Raw genomic sequence first — 21066 nt, forward strand, 5'->3', positions numbered from 1 at the left:
TAATATAGAAAGATAAATAAATAATTAAGACACCCTAAAATGCACAAATAGGATCCTACAACCTGTTGTATAGTAGTATTGTAAACCAGACCCATATATTACATAATAATCTAAGCCCATTAAAAATAAAAAAATTCTACACATCTACTTGTTCCCTAATTCTAATCTCTCTCCCGTAGACAAACCCTCATCTTTCACTTTTCTAAATTTCTCTTAAACAACAGTCGATAAACCTCCCTCCTCCGTAATTCTGATTCTAATATGGGTGAGAGGGAAGCAATTGGCATCATAATCAAGGAGGAAAAACGCATTTAACAATATTTTGGTAGACGATAAGCAATTTACATCATCATCAAGAAAGAAAAATGGATCTAACAATACTTTGAGGTAAATTTGTACACCCATCATACGAACTATTATTAGAAAAATATGAGCTAAAAAATACGAGCATATAAGAACACGAGCTATTAAGATAATAATACAAGCTAATGTAAAAAGAATACGAATTTAAAAGAATCACAAACTTAAAAATATGAGCACAGACTACGAGCTATTAAGATGAGAATACGAGCTTAAAAATACGAGCACATAAGAATACGAGCTATTAAGATAAGAATACGAACTAATGTAAAAAGAATACGAGCTTAAAAGGATCACGAGCTTTAAAATACGATAATACGAGCACATAAGAATACGAGCTATTAAGATAAGAATACGAACTAATGTAAAAAGAATACGAGCTTAAAATGATCACGAGCTTTAAAATACGATCACATACGAATACGAGCTATTAAGATAAAACTACGAGCTAATGTAAAAAGAATACGAGCTAATGTAAAAGAATACGACTTCAACTATTTTCATGCATTATAATTTTTGATAAAAATTTCTTTTCACGAGTCATGTCATATGACTAGTTCCGCATAGACAATTAATTATAATAATTTAAGAGAGAATGTAACACCCCTACCAAAGGAGAGCGAGCGATTACTTATGATAGCTCACCAGTTTGTGTACATGGCCCACAGATCAACACGAGTCCTTTATAGCGCATTTTGTCCTCACTCATACGCATCTCGGAACCTTCCTGTGAGGTCACCCATCCTAAGACTACTCCCAACCAAGACGTTTAATTTTGGAGTTCTTTCGCATGGATGACCATGCATAAAAGAAAGTTCACTTTGTTGATATGAGTATTTTTCAATCCCTTTAAACACTAGTCATTTAAGCTATAATCGAATCTCTTCAATTACCGGTAGTGTTTAGAGAATATGATTCATCAACTGGATGACGGAGGAAAATGGATAGGAGTTAGAAAAATATGGAGCAGTTAGAGACAGAAGGGGATTGAATTGAAAATTGGATTACATTATTTTTTTTTTTTTTTGCAAAAGTATTTGATAAAAGACTAAAATAACCATTGTACATCCAGTTGTATAGTCTTGGAACTGCCTAAAATGGAATAGGTAAACAAATGATCTATTAAGAGGAATTAATAAATTTATATTCACTTTATCCCAATTATTTATTACCTGTGATTAAAATATCTTTATGAAAAAATAAAAAAATGAGTTAGACGGAGAAAGTAGCCATTGTGGAAAATCTCTTGGTCTAGCTATAATCCATCTATATCCCTAGATCTGGTAAAATTGAATCGACTTGTATTCGACTCGACATTCGAACTCAAGACCCGAAATCCTAATGAGCCGACCCGCTATAACCCGTCCCCGAATGCTTATCAGAAGAAATTGATTATCATATATGAATAATTCGATAAAAGTTGATCCGAAAACGACCCGAATCTAAAATAACCTTGCTTGACCTGAACCTGATCGGAAGGCCGCAAACCCGAAACAAGCCCGACCCATGTTGATCCAACCGAACCCGTTCTGATTGACCCCCTTAGCACGTCTAAATATCCCGCGACTCCTACCTAATTTAAACCCCCCATAACATCCTAAACTTTTTTCACACACTTAAGCATCATCAAAGAAACAACCCACAACAAAAAAAGAAAAAATGGGAGAAGAAAGGGGAACAATAGCCTTCTTTGCAACATACAGACCACCAGTACCACTAGCAATATACTCAAGCCCATACAAGCCCAAATCACCCTCCGATGAGACCTCTATGACTGACGGTAAGCACTACAACTACAACGGTCAAGTCATCCCACCTTCTGCTCTTAAGACTATCCTTAAGAGCAAAAAAGTACCCACCAAGGCTACCGTAGCTGATGTTGAAGCAGGCCTTGTTACCGGCCTGCTTTTCGTGTCGGAACGGACTAAGAACCTCGAAACCCTTCACATTGGGATTCAGTTTAATGGGAAAGTAGAAGTGTACAACTTTGCTGAGGTATATGGTGCGTTTAAGGGTACTAGGATGGAAGATAGTGGGTGCATTGCTGGCGATTATCTTGTCTATGTCTCTACTAAGGATCCTTCTAAGCCTCATCAACCTTGGACTGCTGTTTTTAAGACCCATCTCTTGACCGGAAAGACCGACCGCCTTACGCCTACTGGCAATGGTATGACCTTTCTTATGTAAAACTGTTTTATAATATATACGTATAGTATAATTAAAGTATTACACCAATTCTTTTTTAAGACCATTTTAATTTACGACATCTTATACAACTGATTAAATAAAAGGAGATTTTGAGATGTTTTAAGTTAAAATGATCTTAAGCAAAATCAACCAACCGTAGTAATTTTTGCATCTCATACAATGCCATTAACGACTAATGAGCCCTTATTGTTTTTTCATACTCTTATTTTGATGCGTATCAGTCATTTATTTATTTTTTATATTTTTACAAGGTATTTTAATAAAAGTTAAATAAATAATTCGGCCGGGGAGCTAGTAAAAAAACACACTTTTGTAATTAGAAATGGACATTATGTAAATGAATCTGTGGACTAAGCTAAATCTGGCCCCGATGGAATTTTTTATGCCTAGTGTTGACTTATCTTAAGATCGGTCTTATGTGTTTTGTCGTTTTAACAATATTTAAAGGTGGATAACTATATTTATTATCGTTCGTTGTCAGAAGACGACACGACACGCTTCTTCACTGCTTGATTAAGAATGAAAGAGAAAATATAACTATTGTCTATTGCAAAATCATGAAAATGATACGGAGTATGTTAAAATGACTAGTTCTACATATAAGTTATTATAAGGATATGGTATGTTAAAACTTAAAAAGGATGGTATCGAAATTTTGTTTCGGATGGAATTAAAAATCAATTCGATTTTAATAGGCTGGCTTTAGTTTGAGTTACAATTCAATTTTGACCAGGTCCATTTCAGTTTGCCGCTTAAATCGGTTCAATTTTGTACTATCTAAATGACCCGTTGACTCGGCCCGACCCGAACTTGTGCTAAGCATTGACCCAACTAACTCGACCCGTAAGCGACCCGAACCGCACCTGGATGTAGTCTCGATGCGATATAACATTACCCGACTCCAACATCCCGATTCCTATATCTGGCTATCTTTACATATTTTTGATACGTTTTTCCGGTTCGGATTTATTTTACCAAGCCTAGTTAATATTGCTTATGGTCAAGATCTTGATCCAATATTATCATGTTTGGATTTGGATTTTGGATGATGCCATTTTTTGTGCGAAACCAGTCCGGTTCCTTTAAAAACCTCACATCATTGTGTGGTTGTGCACTTTTGTGGCTAGACCTACCAAACAGATCAGATCATATCGTATTCGTGTTCGTATGACATGTAAATAGGTCACGAACTCTTCAATCCAAATCCGACTCAATTAAATATCGTTTTGTCTTCGTGTCGAACCACTTACATAAACGGGTCATCAAGTCTCAACCCAAACCCGTCAATTTCATGTTGGGTTCTCCGTTCTTGTCCTGTTTTCATGTCAAGCCTATATTTGGAAAGTTAAAATATATTTATGTGATATAGGTTCAAGAAAAAATTGGATAAATTACTAAACATGTCATTCGTGTTAGGTTCATATTTAAAGAGCTCAACCCAAACCCGACCCAATTAAATATCGTGTCGTGTTCGTGTCGACTCACTTACATAAATGATAAATGGGTCATCAAGTTTCAACCCAAACCCATTAATTTCTTGTCGTATTCGTATCATGTTTTCGTGTCGCGTCATTATTTACCCGCTCTAATTGTGCCTAGCATTCTAGTAAAGTTAGGTACTCAGGTTTACAATTAAGTTTTATACAAATTGCTTAAGGATTATTTATGGGGAGAGTACAATTCAAGATTTCAAATATCAAGAAACTTATTTTCTTCCACGAACTATAATCCATTCTATGAGTGCTCTGCAAATAACACTCTATCCTATCAATAATTCCAATTAAATTCATCCTACCCCTTTTTCCCCATAACACTCTCGGAAGACGGGCAACCTGCAGAATAGGTCACCCTTGTAAATGATACCAAAGAACTAGACGAAGACCGATTTGAGATCAACACCAAACCCCCACCACCGTCAACCACCACCCCACCATCATCGTCGACGGCCGCCGGAGACCTGACCCACACCTCAAACACGACTCCCCTACATCAACACTGTCACCTTTCAGTCTTTCAGTCTTTCACCACCAATTGAAACAACCGTCTCGATGTCGGAATCACACTCACCTTCACCTTCTGTCGTCGAACTCCAATAATCGTGCATGACCCATCTACTAGCCTTTCCTCTGATTCGACCACCGTGCTTCAGGATGCTCCTCGCGTTTTGATCTGAATTCCGGATGTCGATGGCGGAAGGGTAGCTGCTGGTTGTTTGATTTATGGGCTCGGGGTTTTATCCGAATTCCCAGGATGTCGATGGCGCATTTAGGGCTCACTTCTTGGTACGGAATGGAGATGATGTGAAATGGTGATGATGGTGACGATTTAAAATGAAGGTGGGTGATGAATGAAGTTGAACGGAGATGAGTTGATGGTGGCTGCTTGTGGGTTCAAAATGATGTTTGTTGATGGGGTTGAAGAAGAGTTTGTCGAGTAATCAAATGAATAGGGGGTTCACATGGTTTTTTATAAAGTCAAAGTTGACCTTGCTCCTCCCTTTACTTGAAATCGCTCTATTTGACTTGTTTTAACCCGTCTTTTCCGACTCGGATACCTTCATGATTTTCCGTCTTTATCACGAGCTAATGCCTAAAAATTATATTAATAATGTCGGAGTTGTGATGGTGGTGAGCAGAATCTGGAAATGGGGAAGAAGGAAGAAGTTTGGTTATAAAAAGGAGGCGAGTGGTAACCTAATGTAACCGGTCAAAAAATTGGGTAAGTTTGTTCTGGGAAGAAAGAGGGATAAGATGGATTTAATTAGAATTACCGATAGGATGGAGTGTTATTTGCAGGGCACCCATATGATGGATTTAATTGGAATTACCGGAGTGTTATTTGCAGGACACTCATAGGATGGATTATTCCCATGAAATAATCCATTGCTTAATTGCTATCAACTTACGAATTAATTTATACTGCTAATTAATTGTTTGCCTTTTTTATTATTTGTGAAAGGTATTTGAATCAAAGATTAACAAATACGGAGTTATTGTGATCGTAGCGACTAGCGAGTATTTTACAATTAAGTTTTGATACTACAGATTTTAAATCTGCTTCTATAGTTTACCATCTTTTAAATGTAGAAATAACATCCGATTTGGCATAAATAGGTAGACATGACCTAAGCCCGTCAGTGTCACCTGATGGCAAGAAGGTGGCTATGGCCTCATTCCAAAGAAAGGGTGGCTGGGAAGGCGAGATCGAAGACCTACGAACTGACATTTTTGTGATGAACGTCGACAAACCCAGCAACCGTAAGCTAGTGGTTGAAAATGGGGGCTGGCCTACATGGGCCACTAACGACGTTCTCTTCTTCCATCGTAACACCAACACTCCCAATGACAAGGATACCAGTTGGGCTGTTTTTCGATTGGACATGCGAACAAGCCCACCTACTGAGACCCAGGTCACTCCCAAGGAGATCAATGCCATTACTCCTGCTGCTGTTAATGAAACAACAGTTGCTGTTGCAACAATCCGATCCAAATATAATATCAACAACCCCGAAAAGGAGCGTGAGATCAATCAGTATCGACACATCGAAATCTTTAGCTTAAGTGGAGAGCCTGTCATTAAGGTCACTGAGATGGTAAGGCCTAGAGCTGATCATTTCAACCCCTTTATTGTCGTTGACAAAGAGAGAGGAATGCGCATTGGTTACCATCGCTGTAACACAGACGACCCTGAAGCGGTAAGTAATGCATATTTTTTTTGTTTTTCTTTAATTTTCATGAGATTTCCTTATAATATATATGAGTGGTTGAAATTTGTAGAATTAAGATTTTATTGGATTGTGAGTTGTGACAGTATCGGGTGATCGGTAGACAGTTCGACCAATTTCAATCTCCCGACACAGAGAAAGTAGGACTTATAAGGGTGTCAGGTGTGTTCCCAACGTTTTCACCCGATGGAACCAAGCTTGCGTTTGTTGACAATGAGTTCAAAGCTCTGTGGGTTGCCGATAAAAGCGGCTTATTTATTGCTTACGAGGTACGCATGTACTGTGTTGTACATTGCTTTGCTTCATCATTATTGACCACATTCACATTATTAGTTAGAGTCGACATTGCTTTGCTTCATCACAATTCACACGGTATATGTTTGGTTTTGATGGGGGCGTACAGACAAGTGGTGCAAACAGCATATTCTCGCCCGTATGGAACAGCAACAAAGATATCGACACCCTCTATTTTTGCTTGGGACCTTCTTTCCAAGCAAATACAACTGTAAACATCGGAATGATCCCAAATGTGAGCGAGCGGGAAATGGGACACCAGCTCTTGACTGATGGTTATAATAATGCCTTCCCCTTTACCAGCCCTGACGGTATCTTTCTCTTTCGAAATTACAAACTTGTTATGTTAATTGATTATTATTAATTACACGCATAGAGGGGTACGTAATCAATCAAAACCGTATTTTAACAGGAACAAAAGTTGTATACCGATCAACGAGAGGTCACGATGAAGATGAAAAGAAAATGTACAAGAATCTATTCATAATGGATGCAGAATATGGAGATTCGGATGAACCCATGCAATTAACAAAAGGGAAATGCATCGACACACATTGCCAATGGTCACCCAACGGAGATTGGATAGCATTTGCATCCAACCGTGGTAACCCGACTGCCCAAGCGCCTCCAGGACTACCCGATCCTGGATTCTTTGGTATCTATCTTACCAAGGCTGACGACCCAAATTTCGAGCCCATTAAGGTGATCGATAGTGGGTTTAAGCGCGCGAGGGAACTATTTCCGGGGCACTGTGTTCACCCATGTTTTAGCCCAGATGGCAAGAGCCTAATTTTTTCAGCTGATTTAGCTGCGGTGTCGGTGGACCCCATATCATTACCTCTGTTTGTTCACTCTGTACGACCTTACGGGGATATCTTTATGGTCGACCTTAAAATGGACGATATAAATAAGAATAAGGAGATGGACAAGTACACACGAATAACCCATAGTCGATATGAAAATTCAACTGCTACTTGGACCATGTTTAAGACGACGGATCCCTACGCCAAATGGAACCTATTGATTGCTGGACATTCCAAGACTACCAATTTTACCCCAGCTTGTCCTTATATGCATGCTAGTGGAGCCGAAAGCATTCATATGACCGGTCACCTTACCTTTGGAGGTAAGCGATGTTGTTGATTGCTTTCTATTGAATATGGCCAAGTTTCAAATATTTCGTCGAATCAAAGTGGGGACTTAGGACAAAATTATCATGTGATGAAATTTAGCCATCTTTTTTATTTTCTCGTTGGTGCCAGATCTTCCAAGCATGTTTATTTTGTGTACTTTATGTATTTGGTTTCTAGTAATGTATTGGAGTAACAACCTATGTATGTAGTATGTACCTGGGAGATGTCCTATGAAATAAAGACTATTTTCGTTGTGAAAATCGACTTCTTTTTTCCTGAGAAATTCTAATGGTTTATATCCAAGCAAGTTTATGATTGTTACGATTATTTGTCAAGTTATACTGCAGCATAAATAATCGAATAAAACAGCAAGAGGAAAGTTTCGTTTCTAGCTTCACCCTCGGGATTGTGACAAGAAAATTACTCCGCCATATGAAAGTTAAAACTTTGTATTAATCCACTAATTCAATGTTTTTGTAATTACAGTGTCTAAGGAGCAAAAAATATAAACAAAATTGCTACAGTAAAGTCCTTAAAAAGTGTGTATCAGAATCTGAAGGTTGGCTCAACATCCATAGCCCATATAAACTTGGCCATATAAGTTTTGCTGAATATCTGCATTTAACATTCAAGTCAAAGTTATTGTACCTCGTACACAAATAGGATTATACCTTTAGTTGTGATTTATTATTATTGTCATTTTCATTACAGATCCTTCAAAGTTCGTGTACATCAAAATTCCCCTTATCGATATGATAGGCGGCCATATTTACTAGACTTTGAGGCTTTAGGAGGATGGTACAGTTGTTATATACTCCGTATAACATAAAGATCATGCAGACACTTATTATTTGATGATAGACAAATGATTTAAGTTACCTTTTCAATAGGAACTTCATTCCTTTTGCACCAGGATACTGTGATTCGAGGGTCAAGATAATTTGTTTTCGAAGTATTCAATGCAATAGTTTTCAGATCCTCTTTCGACTCCATTTCCATTTCCATACGTCGTATCTTCTCTTTTTGTTTCACAATCTTGTTTTCGAGTCTGTGCATACAATTGGTTAATGAAAATCTTTGTTAGCAACACCAACAAACTTTATCACAAAGATAGATTTCAAATCAAAGGCCAAAGGCTACAAGTTGATAATTACGCTTCTGTGGAGAACTTCCTCTTCTTTATGGATTGTTTCCCTATGTTTGCCTGATCCAAATCCTTCTGCAGCTCCCTTAGCGCAGTCTGTATCAATTTTGTCGATATATCAAATTCCAAGAAGAACGAAATTCCGTTTATGTAAAAAATTGTATGTTACGTCGACTTACCTTGAGCTGCCTTATCTTCTCAGTCGTCTTTTCCATTGACGTGTTATGGGACTTGGGTATACTACGCTGGTGATTACAAAGAATGGCAACCTGCAGAATTGCTAATGTCCATTAGGATTTGTTCAATGACAGGCACAAGACTGATATTTAAAGCTTCGAGGAAAATATTCTCAAAACAAAGTCGTTTTTTTTGTATGAAACAGAGTTCCAGAAGCACTTTCCTTTGATTATTACATGCTCAAAATTGGTATGGATAAAGGGAGAAGAGGGAAAATTGTAAATTACAGAAGAATTCGGAAGGATTGGATTACAGAAGAAAGGAAAACTGAAGAAAGGAAAGATAAGTTTCTTTAGTTGGGAAGGATTGGATTACAGAAGAAAGGAAAACCGAACAAGCCTTAATTTAATGAGTCTAATAATACCTGTTTATTCGCGTTCTTGTATATTTCAAGCTTCTGTTTCACATCATCGCTGTCAACTTCCTCCCACAACTTTCATAAGATAAATAAAATTAGATGCTGATAAATAAATACTCGCCGTATCTTTAAACCAGAAAATAATCAAACAATCAGCGGAGGCAGAGGTGATTAAGAGGATGACTTACCAAATTATTGAGCGTCATTGAAGCATGATAAGTGCGAAAGACTTTGGCTGTGAGGTCAGGCATGAAAGTCTTCAAATGCGTATTCAGTTTATGTGTATCTAGCTTATCAAACAGTTGATCTTGAGGTTGTTTCCCTGATACGAGATTGCTATTATTTAGCCAATCTTCCAAGTTTTGAAGAAAAGAATATCGGATATGAAAGTTAAACTAGCATGTACCTTTCCGCAACTGTTCAATAGCCTTGAACACGAGGGGTTCAGTTTCGAACTTTTGGTAGAACCTAATCGAATCTTTACCAAGGAAGTCGAACTGCGATAAGAACAGAAATATGTCATTCCATTCCACACCTGACTGGTTATTGCTACCAGAACATGTGAATAAAAGGGTTTCGGGTTTCCAATGTTACACATCCTTATACCTCCAATATGTTAGGTGGTATCTGTTTCACATTCTCTACTTTCAGTGTACAGCAGCCAAGGGTATCCGCCTCATCATCATCCTGAAAAGTAGACAAGCCATAAATACCGCAGTGACTTGAAGAAGAACTCGATATATGAGAGATTTATCGACACTTAAAATACATCATCAATACCTTTTCATTACCAGCTCTAAGAGCCAGTTTATCAATAAAATAGGTTGCTACAGCAGTTTGCTTGATAGTCACATCTTTGCTTTTGAAATCTTTTGTGTAGGATTTCCTGATTTTGTTTATATGATTCTGCATTGATAAAATGCCCGTTAGTATAACACATTCTGCGGGAACACATGTATAAATGTATAAGCGCGTCTGGACCTTCAACTCCCGAGCTTTCTGATATTTCTCCATGTCATTCTTTCCCTTCAAGCGGCTGCTGGCTGCCAAAAACACGTATTTGCACTGATTTGGTTTCACAGGATCATCCCACCGAGCTAACCATGTTACAGTGTCGTCATGGATTACTTCTTTCCACCTGTTGAAGACTCCAAATGAGTCACACTTGGATTGTCGCTTAAGGACTATATTGGACTTGGTTAGAATAAAGTATCTAACACGAGTTGACGAGTCAAGTCTCAAAGTGTCAAGTTCGTGTTCGAGGTCAAGCTAATAGTATATAAGGTAAGTATAAAGAAGTAGTCCATAGATCAGAAAATATTAACCTTTCACCAGGAATAGGACACTCTGGAATCGGAGCATCCTTCCCAATGTTTATGGTAATGTCGCTTGGTAAGATGCGCTTCTTCAGTTTCCCTGTCTGTATTCACGATATGCAACAAACCAACGTAATGAGAGACTGATCAGATCAGCTTAAGGATGCAATTCACCCTGTTTCTTAACACTTAACTACATTAATGAAGTCTCATTTTGAAGAATCTGACATAGGTGCCCGTCCAACTGTGCCAGATGTATAACAAATGATTCAGCGATTATACCTTTGGGCAGTCACCGCGACCTTTAAACAGATCTGGTTGCTCAACTCTGAAGTTACCAACCTACAAGCACCATTAAACCCTTATAAAAAATGAATTCACTTGTAACCCTCATATTATGGTGAACTGCTAAGAGCCAACATCAAGAAACAGTCAAAGAACAAAAGGACTTCACTTATACCTGTTCTCTTACTCCGTCAACAACAGCCCACTTATATTTCTCTATATTCGCCGATTTTTGCTTGTCTAAAGCAGCCTTTTCCTGGAAAACAATATTTACATATTCAAAACTCATCAAGGAGATAGAATATGAAAATTCTTACATTGTTAACTATGTAAGACACGAAAACTAACCTCTTTACTCATGTTTTTCCTCTCTTCCTTGGCATTAATAGCGACTTGAGTTAACCATTCGTGTATCGGCTTGAAATCACATCTCTCAAATTCCTTAATTACATGTTTCTCTCCAAGAATTTTCCTCCAATCATTAAAGAAATTTCTATTGAACACCGGATTCCTTGCATGATCCGTCTCCAGCTTGCTGGCATACATTGATGCAACCTACAATCAAATCAAAACATGTTAATCCAAACAAACAACCAAATTATACCTCAAATCCAACCATGTTTCTAACCAAAAATCGTTCCAATTTTCGACACACCTCTTCTTGTTCAGGTGTGAGATCAACAGGCTGCCCATCATACAACATCTTTACCCCATGTGGAACATAAGGAGGTGGGAACAAAACACCATTATGTTCCAAACTACTCCATTCCTTCCCTTTCCATTTATCAGGCGGCGTTTTCATAGACACTGCATATTGCGAGTTCTTCGTTTTCTTTGAACTGTCCTTCGTAATCTTCAATTTTTTAGCACGACTCTGACGAGAACACCCCTCAGGAGCAGCCCTTTTCTTGGTCTTTTTGCCTTCATCCAAGGGCATTATCCTTGGCGCGTCAACAGATTTTTGCCCAACCCTTAACGATAAAGGCGCCTCGTCGTCTGAAGAATTGGTCTCAGACTTGGAGGAATATAACGTTGAATTTAAGGGCGTTCTTACCCTTAAAGACAAGGGCTTTTCATCGTCGTCTGAGTCTAATACATCTCCAAGACGCTCACCCGAGCTTGCTTTCGAAACCCGGTTGGGGCGCAATAACCTCGATGACAAGGGCTTCTCATCATCGTCCGAATCACATGCATTGTTGTTGTTGTTGTTGTTGTTGTTTGAAACATTGGTTTCAACAACTTTAGGAGACAAATTAACTTCAACTGCCATCTTCGTGTTAATTAAGACTAATAATATACGAGTTCTTGAAAGGTTATATTCCTCACGATATTTATACGGAGTATTTTTTTTGGTATTTTTTTTTTTTTTTGGTTCACAACGGATATAGGAATTAAGAATCAGGTGAAAAATAGTGAAATTTCCCTAAAAAGTTCAAGTACTTCTGCGGTTCTGCGTCTCCAATGGATCAATTCTCAGGAGGAGATTGTTTTTTATTTTCATTTTTATTTTGAGTTTTTAAATCGTTGAATAAGATAAACGATTATCTAAGAAGAAATTTATCTAATTTCATTAGGTTAATCTTTGTATATGGATGCTTGACTAATGCATAGAGGGTAGGGGTGGAAATCGGAAAGATCGGGTACGGCTGTACGGGGTAGAATTTTAGCGGATGGTGGGACAGGTACTGGTACAAAAATTCCACCTATTATGGATGGTGGGGCGGGGTGGATTTTACGCCATACCCACCTAATACCCGCCTACCGACCAATTATTACAAAAATATATATTATTATGACTTTTTATTATGGTTTTAATTAGCATTTATTGACAATTTTAAATTACAAATAAAAAGAAAATTTGCGGAAATTGTGCCTCTCATCCCATCTCAATAACGATGTTCAAAGTCATCAAAGAAAAATCCTACCAAATGTCTTATGGCTCACTTCATTGATTCAGATTCAGACAATGAGGTAAATGATCTCAAGAAAGAAAATCTGTGGAAATTATGCCTCTCATCCCATTAACATGTTTAATCAATTATTATAATGCTTATTTGATGAGTCAATTTATGACATGAACGATGATGAATACCGCGATTTCAGGGGCTGTTTTAGATATAAAATTTGGTCCTTTTATTTGTCTTAAACATAAGTTAATTGTTTATGAAATAATCAATTGATTTGCTTGTTTATTTTCTTTGTTTCTAATAGCATGTTTTAAATTATCACATGTCACTTGTGTGAGACCTGACTTGACCTAGATTAGGCCTTGCAATATCCTCCTCATTTAGATCGTGTATGGCCCCTTGAAATTCATGCCAGAGCGATGTTGTTTCGGCCGTGTTTGGTCGTGTGTGTCGAATCTGCATTGTTTGTTTGATTGTTGGTTTTTATTGTAAGTTGTTGTAATCTAACCACTAATGTTTGTTAGTCTATCTTATGCTAAAAAGTAAGAATATCTCTTTCCTTTCTCTTAATGTTTGTTTTGCTAGAATAGCTAATGAATCTCACATGTTAAAACAACTTTGACAAAGTAGTTTAATTGCATTAAATTGACATAGAAACCATGTCACATGTTAGGGTTTAAAACTATGTTTGCATTTCATAATTGAGATAGCTATGACATTTATTCACGACCATCATTTATTGGAGTAAAGGCCGCTATTGTAAAGAACGGGGTTAGGTGTCCTTATGGGCTTCCTAACGCGTACCATCACCACGAGCTCAATGTCACTGGTTGGCAGATCCGTTTGAAAGCCTTTGTATGGTTTCCAAGTCTTCCTAAGATTTGGTGGCGATTCTAATGAACCACGTGCAAGATCCGCGCAAATGTCAGTTGAGTGATGTCCACAACTCCACAACCACAACATCCCGTCTCATCACTACTCACGGGTAGGGATGTCAATGGATCGGGTTCGGGTCGGATAAAGCCTCATCCGTCATCCATCCGTCCCTTTAAAATCTCATCCAACCCGTCCGTCATCCATCCATCCATCATCCATGGATGAAACGGGTGGATCGGGTGATAAACGGGTGTTATGTATTTATATGTTTCAACTTAAAAAAAAATTATAATTTTTTATTTTATACAAAAATAATGTTAGATAATTATTTTAGTTTAACTTCATAATGGGTAGTTTCACAAAATATATATTTTGAGAGTAGAAATATTTGAATATTTTATACCTTAATAATGTATTATTGTGGACAAGGCCCTCGGGAACTGCGTCCGCGGGATCCACACTAGGCATAATCGACTCGAGGTTCTTTCGAATCGAATTAAGACCAATTAGAGTCGCCACCAAGTTTTTTGGGAACTTGGAACCGTTCAAGTCAACTTTACACCTTTCATCGAAAAGCATAAAGCCAATCGACTACGAGTGATTAAAGATAAAGACTTGTACCCTATATCACTCGATTTGAATGACTCTCGAAATCCAATGGTATTTAGACGGATCCGCAAACCATAGATCTTGAGTAAGGGGTGAGGGTACGTGTTGGGAAGCCCATAAGGACACCCAACCCCGCCCGTCAATAACGGCCTCTACTAAGTCAAGTGTCGGATTTCAAACAAGGTCATAGCTACGTACGATGTATGATATGCAAACGTTGTTTTAACCCTATCATGTGACAACAATTTCTATGTCGTTTTAGATGCAACTAAGCTAACTTTGTCAAAGTTGTAATTTAGCATGTGGGTTGATTGATCTAGCAACATACAAAACAAAGCGAACAAGGCTTAAGGGGGAATGGGGGAGCCGTTGGGATCTACCTATTACAAACCAGGCATTCCATGCCGACACAACAACAAATTAAAGATACAACTCGATCTAAATACAAAGCTATACACACGACGCAATACACGGCCGTTTGGTCTAGAAAACCGTGCACAAGAGGGGTGACTCACGGCCTACATGACACACGGCCTTGGGTCACTCCTCGTGATGTGTGCTTTCGCTTAATCCCATCGAATTAGACATAGGGCTACGCACCAAAGCATGCATTAGCATAAACCGGGCCATGTTGCTTTAAACAACATGCGGTTTACTACGCTCCTACAAGCATTGGGGAACAACCGTCTAACCAAATAAGACTAAGGTTTTTTTGAAGAGGTTTTGACCCGTAAAAAAGAAAACTAACTCGAAAGATTACAACTCGATAGACAAACTATAAATTATAAGCTACAAAACAACAAAGAACAAATGATAAACAAGGAAAGAGAAACGAAATAAGAAAGACAAAACACACGGCCAACTCACGGCCCAAACCAACGGCCACCCTCACGGCCAAGACAAGGCCAACCTAGTTCCTAAGTTAGGTTCATTAGTTAGATCGAATGATTGCAAAACGGATTAGAAAACGAGTTAGAAAACAAGTTATAAAACAAGTTATAAAACAAGTTGATCGATTGAGAAAAAAAGCGCGAGTGTGTTATTCTACACGGCCTAAAGGGTCCAATTAGGTCAGATATCATAAGATTAATGCTTACTCGTCGAGTGTTAATAGGAAGGTGCTAATCACGCACTCCTATTCTAGCGAGAAATCAAGTGATGAGAAAGATGCGTTCAATTATTTACAGAATTGTTAGTTGATTTTTAAAGCTATGTCGATGTACCCTAATGTGTCTAATTAGGTTATTAAATTAATTTAATGTCATCTAAATACGTCATAGGTTAACAATCAGAGGTTAAACTAACATACAACGGGTCCTAGGGTATGTCGAATTGGCCGAAACAACAAGGGGGTCAAAAGCGAAGAGCGAAGTTAGAGACTCGTTTTATTTATGCCCTACCTTGAACACGAGGATATGTAAATGAGACGGGGGTGTACGACCGACTGATGTAGCGGTTTCTTTTCCCATCTCAAGTCAACGCGGGTGTTCATGGTGGTACTTTAACTCATACTCGGACTAACTAGTTTCATAGTTAATTTAAAACAATCGATAAACAAACGAAAAAACAAACAAAAACAAGACAATAAAAAACGAGCATAAAACAAACGAAACAAAAGGGAGAAGAGGAGGATTTGATGCACCCTCAACCTACATGTATCGTTGACACCGTCTTGGGTCGTAATCGATGGTAGATTTTATCTCGAGAGGCCGTCGTCGACGAAGAATAAAGCAAACACGCGTTTTGGAAACTTTCGGGACAGCGATTTTCAAACAGTGATATCTCCCTCGTTTCACGACGAAAATTCGATTTAAAAGATGTTTTGAAAACTAGAAAGAGAGGAGAACAGGGATCTTAAAGCAACCCCTGCTCGTTTTGGGTTATTGGGCACGAAAAACGAGCACAAACAGAACTGAACAGACAAGAATAAACCGCGAAAACAGAGTGTTATTTCACTCTGTTTTTCGAGGGATTTCGTGTACTCTCAAGGGCAATTTGGCTCGTAAATCTTTGTCTAATGTGTAGATGGATGTTATGTGGTTAATTAGGAACAAGAAACTCGAGTTTTTATGAAGGTTTGATGGAGGAACGAAAGGGTTTTCGAAGAGGACACACAAACAGTTCAGTTTGTGTGTCGGTTTTGTTTAGGGTTTTTGAAGGATGTTTAGGGTTTGTTTCTGAGGTTTAAAGCTTGTGGGTGATGGTTGGATGTATGGAGAACTTAGAGGAATGAATGTATGGTGAAGGGGTGGTATTTATAAGGAGTTAAAATAGGTTAAAAGAGAGGGAGGGGCAATCGGGCTTCATCCCGTATGGCTGCTGTCCAGCCGTTTTTGTGAGGGTTTGAGGGGGGTTTTCTTGGTGATTAAGCTAGGATAATATGGGTAGGATACTAGGGTATGGGTTAGGGTTAATGGGTATGGGTCTTGGTAGTGTTTGGAGCGGGTTTGGGCTCGGGAATGAGCTGCCAAAACAGGGGCCGCTTTCGGTTTAGTGCGGGCTGTTTGGGGCTGTTTTGGACGAGAATTTGGGCCGTGGTTAGGGGGTTCGAACAAGGGTGGATGGGTATAAGCTTGGGTTGGTTAATGTACTCGAGATTCGTGCCAATTCGTAAAGAAAACGGGCTCAAAAACCGAGCTAAAATCGAGCTCAAAAACAAGTGTTCAAAACGAGTTCTTTTCGATTTTCAAATCGATTTTTCAAATCAATTAACCCATTAAAATAAATGACTTTTCAAATCAAATATACTCATAAAATGATTTTTCAAATCAAATATTTATTTTATTTCCAATAAAATAAACTTGGGAAAATAAATTCAAAATAAAATAAAATAAATTAAATTTACCTAAAAAACCATAATTCAAATATCATTTAAATTAATGAAATGAACTCACTTAAAAAAACATTAATTTAAATATCATTTAAATTAAAAAATACTTCATCGACGACGCCCATTCTACCTCGTAAAACGAGCTCCAAATAATGACAATGACAACTAAAGAATACATGTGTCCTATCATCATCGGGTGTTTGTCGGGTTCTCTATAAATTCCAATATCGACGGATACGGGTATCTACAGAGCCCCCACTTTGACTGAGGCTTGGACAAGGCGAAAGTCAAAGTATACCCCAGTCCCTCTCGACCGAGGATTCTTCGGGTCGTTTATAGTCCATTAGACTTGCGTATATAAGCTCGCTTGACCATAAGAAGAGACCATACACGAAACTTCGTTGGAGATTGACTCTTGCTTCTGTTGCGTCAAATTATCGTCGTTGGTCATCGACCCATAAATTGCATAAATGGTGGGTTGAGCCTTATCCTTAGGCGCCTACGTATCCGTTTCTGACGGAATCAAACCCGCGTCGTAGTTCGGCACCTGCTGACACATGCCCAAAGTTTATCATCCTGGCGTTTGTCCAAAATTCATCATCCGACATTTGCCCAAAATTTGTCATCTGCTGGCAGGTGTCTAAATGGGACGGGACTTTCCGAGGAGGTTGCCGCCGCTTTCATCATTTGCTTTCAGCTAAGGAATTCTTTCATTTCATACTCTTGTATTGAATCGAATTCTGAGTGGATGTCATCCATTTCATCTTGATAATGGTCTCGAAGCCAACGGCTTGAGCCCTGATTTGTAATGGCTCTAAAGTCGAAGACTTTAGAGCCCCCAATTGAAGCATATCCTGCTACATTTGAAACATAGAAAATGTACGAGCAATAATCATCACATAAGCACATTTGGATCATCGATCTTGAAATTGGATCATTTGAGATACTGGGTCCTCAACCCGAAAATTGAATTTGAAAATTTTGAATGATTGGGTCATTGACCCGAAAATATGCTGGGCCATCGACCCTTCGAAATTGAATTTGAAAAGAAATTGGGTCATCAACCCAAAATTTGAACATGTTGAAGATTTTGAATAATTGGGCCATCGACCCGAAATTTGAATTTGAAACGCATCATAAAAAGTTTTTGAAATTTTGAAAAAAGTTTTTGAAATTTTGAAATTTTGGAATTTGTTTTTGGAATTTTGAAATCGAACCTTGATGGGTGAGCATGAAATACGACTCAGACACTCTGTATGACCGGTAAACCTCGTGGGCGTAGCCCGCTACCGTAAAACAAAAAAAGGAAAATAAAACCGTAAGTGTGCACGGGCTTTAATTCAAATATGGACTTCTCGAGGGTAGAAATGAAAATCGGCCGTTCCGGCGCTCCCCAAAACGCGATAGATGTGCGAAAACCCGATGCATTGTGCCAAAGACTGGTGTGAGCTGGGGCGGGCCTAAGAGGCGCGCGACCCAAGGCCCACACGGCTCAAAAAAAACGGCATCCTAGGGGTGTCATCCTAGGTGCTTCCTTCCCTTATACTTTCTATATATAAGGAAGAGTTTGTCGCAAATTTATTCTGCTTTCCCCCAAACTGGTGCAAATAACATAAATCATTATGAATAATCTAGCAAGTGCTATGCGAGCGTGGGAGGCAGACTTCACTGGCGCAGGGAGACAAGAATTAAAGACCGCTCAATTGGCGCAATTAATTCCCTTACGCCAGATCCCCCTTCAACCTGCGCTGTTGGAACACTGCCTTAGCTATTGGGATCCTTATAACCATGTCTTTGCTTTTCCTGAGGGGGAGATCTGCCCTCTACCCGAAGAGTTTTCTGCCCTGGGAGGATGGGATGCTGAGGCCATACCGGCTATACCTAAATTTCATTCAGGGTGGCGTGGAACATATCTAGACTGCCTTGGCCTTTCCAGGACGGAGTCTGAGGGGATAGTTACTGGTGACGAAGTCAACCTTTTTGCTATCCATCGGAAATTTTGTATCTTGCGAAACAGTACTTTACTGCCAGCGTATTGCCGCAGGGCCTTTGGATTGATCATGCTTCACCTCTATGTCTTCGAAGGTAGAATGAACAAGACAACTTGTGTAGGACAAGCGAAGCTTTTGTCCATTGTGTCTCAGATGGAGACGGGACATAACCCTTCCTGGATTATTCTTGCTGAAACTCTCCGGGGTTTAGATGCTAAGAAAATGAACCCTGGTACTGATTGGTCGGGATGCTCCCGTCTATTGCAGGTAACAAAATCTATTCTCCTGATTTCGCATCCTTGATTAATTTTCCTTTATCACAATTCTTGCCACGTTTTTGTTGCATTCTGCCACGATTTTGTCACGATTTTTCGCATTCGCCACAATTTTCTGTATTACGCCACGATTTTTTGTGTATTACGCCACGATTCCTGCCACAATTCCGTTTTTCCTTCTTTTTCTTTTTTTTTTTTTTTTTTTTTTTTTTTTTTTTTTTTTTTTTTTTCTTTTTTTCTTTTTTTTTTTATCGTCTTTTTCATGTTTTTTTTTTTCTCTTTTTTTTGGTGTGGCTTTGCGAGAGATTTTGGCTCTTTTGCCGCGTGAGCCCACTCGTATCTCGCTCGTATGCCGACTATGCGTGCCAAGCGATATGAAGACGAGCATCAAAATGACCTTGCCTATTGGCGAAACAAAAGCGAGAAGAAGGGAAAGGTCGCCCTCTTTTTGGTTCATGCCTTGGCTTCGCCTCAAATCCTTTACTATCCTTAGGAAGATGACAAGACCAGGCGTTTGCAACTCCGGGTTTAGAGAGGTCTATTCACATTTACCCGACCGCGTCTGCGTCGGATGGGCGCGAGACAAATAATTCCCAAGTGTGAGGTCATTCGGGACGAGCAAGAGAGTCGAATTCCTCTATATGTGACGATTGGCTCAAGAGGTGGCACCAAAGGCGTCTTTGGTACGTATCTGCGCGCCCTCAGACTACCTGGGTATCCCCGTCTTATACTAAATGGCTAAAAGAGAAGACCGAATCAGGTAAGGACTTGTGTCGGAAGGATGAGCTTGTCGACATCAAATATTATGACAAAAGCAGAAGCAGTCGCGACTTCTTTGTTAACGATCTTTCGTCTGCATCTGGACCTGAAACTAAGACCGAGAAGACTCTAAGATCGACTCACAAAGCGACAGTGTGTGGAAACGGTTGGGTTCAAGGGCACACTCGGGCTCGGCCCTTAGAAGGGAGGCTTGGTCCTCGCTTGAGTGTAAAAGATAGGCTGGGCCCTCGGGAGGAAATGATGATCCCTCCTAAGAAGCGCGCTAGACAGAACACAACTACCCCTCCTCCACAGGAGCCTCGGTCACGTGACCCAAAAGGCAAAGGGAAAAAGAAGATGTAGGAGCCTTCGACTCCAATCTATTATTTAATATTACTACTTATTATTTGTTGCTAGCTGTTTTCCTTTTTTCTTTTGGAGGATGTAATGGGCATCGCCCGATCTTTAATAAGACTTACTATCTATTAAAATTCCCAGTTTCTGCATAAAATTTCATTTTATTCAAGGAAGGGGTTGTACTCTTTTAAAGAGTCGCCTACGTATCGTTATCAACAGAATCAAACCGAGCTCGTAGTTCCACAAAACAAATGCGCTACAATCATCGATTTATAACGCACAAAAAGCAGCGAAGCAAAAGTGCCGCGGCCTAGACTCGCTCACGAGCACTGCAATTCAAAATTTTATTTTACGACATTGAGAATGAGTTCTACGGATAGTATTTCTTCAGTTGATCCAAATT

General features: G+C 39.0%; 2 protein-coding genes and 1 long non-coding RNA gene across 3 annotated transcripts; 1 reads left to right on the forward strand and 2 right to left on the reverse strand.

Annotated features, from left to right (window-relative positions):
• The first annotated feature begins 1534 nt into the window (after positions 1-1534).
• LOC141617548 (uncharacterized) lies at positions 1535-7979 on the forward strand. Its single transcript, XM_074434738.1, has 5 exons — positions 1535-2527; positions 5682-6262; positions 6379-6561; positions 6696-6897; positions 6999-7979. Exons 1-5 carry the CDS (start codon positions 2020-2022, stop codon positions 7727-7729), a joined length of 2205 nt encoding a protein of 734 aa, XP_074290839.1. The 5' UTR covers positions 1535-2019; the 3' UTR covers positions 7730-7979.
• Positions 2417-2698, reverse strand: LOC141617549 (uncharacterized). Its single transcript, XR_012531135.1, has 2 exons — positions 2591-2698; positions 2417-2549 (listed from the first exon to the last, which is right to left on the reverse strand). It is a non-coding gene; the product is annotated as an uncharacterized LOC141617549 (long non-coding RNA).
• A 146-nt stretch (positions 7980-8125) lies between the features above and the next one.
• On the reverse strand, positions 8126-12418 carry LOC141617550 (DNA topoisomerase 1 beta-like). Its single transcript, XM_074434739.1, has 15 exons — positions 11715-12418; positions 11408-11614; positions 11235-11315; positions 11057-11116; positions 10784-10878; positions 10440-10596; positions 10239-10364; positions 10065-10145; positions 9865-9955; positions 9647-9780; positions 9465-9533; positions 9043-9132; positions 8874-8959; positions 8599-8767; positions 8126-8334 (listed from the first exon to the last, which is right to left on the reverse strand). The coding sequence occupies exons 1-15, from the start codon at positions 12327-12329 to the stop codon at positions 8266-8268; spliced, it is 2130 nt and encodes a 709-aa protein (XP_074290840.1). The 5' UTR covers positions 12330-12418; the 3' UTR covers positions 8126-8265.
• Positions 12419-21066: the final 8648 nt, after the last annotated feature.

Source organism: Silene latifolia, chromosome X, assembly GCF_048544455.1.
Source record: "Silene latifolia isolate original U9 population chromosome X, ASM4854445v1, whole genome shotgun sequence".
NCBI classification, from domain to species: Eukaryota; Viridiplantae; Streptophyta; class Magnoliopsida; order Caryophyllales; family Caryophyllaceae; genus Silene; species Silene latifolia.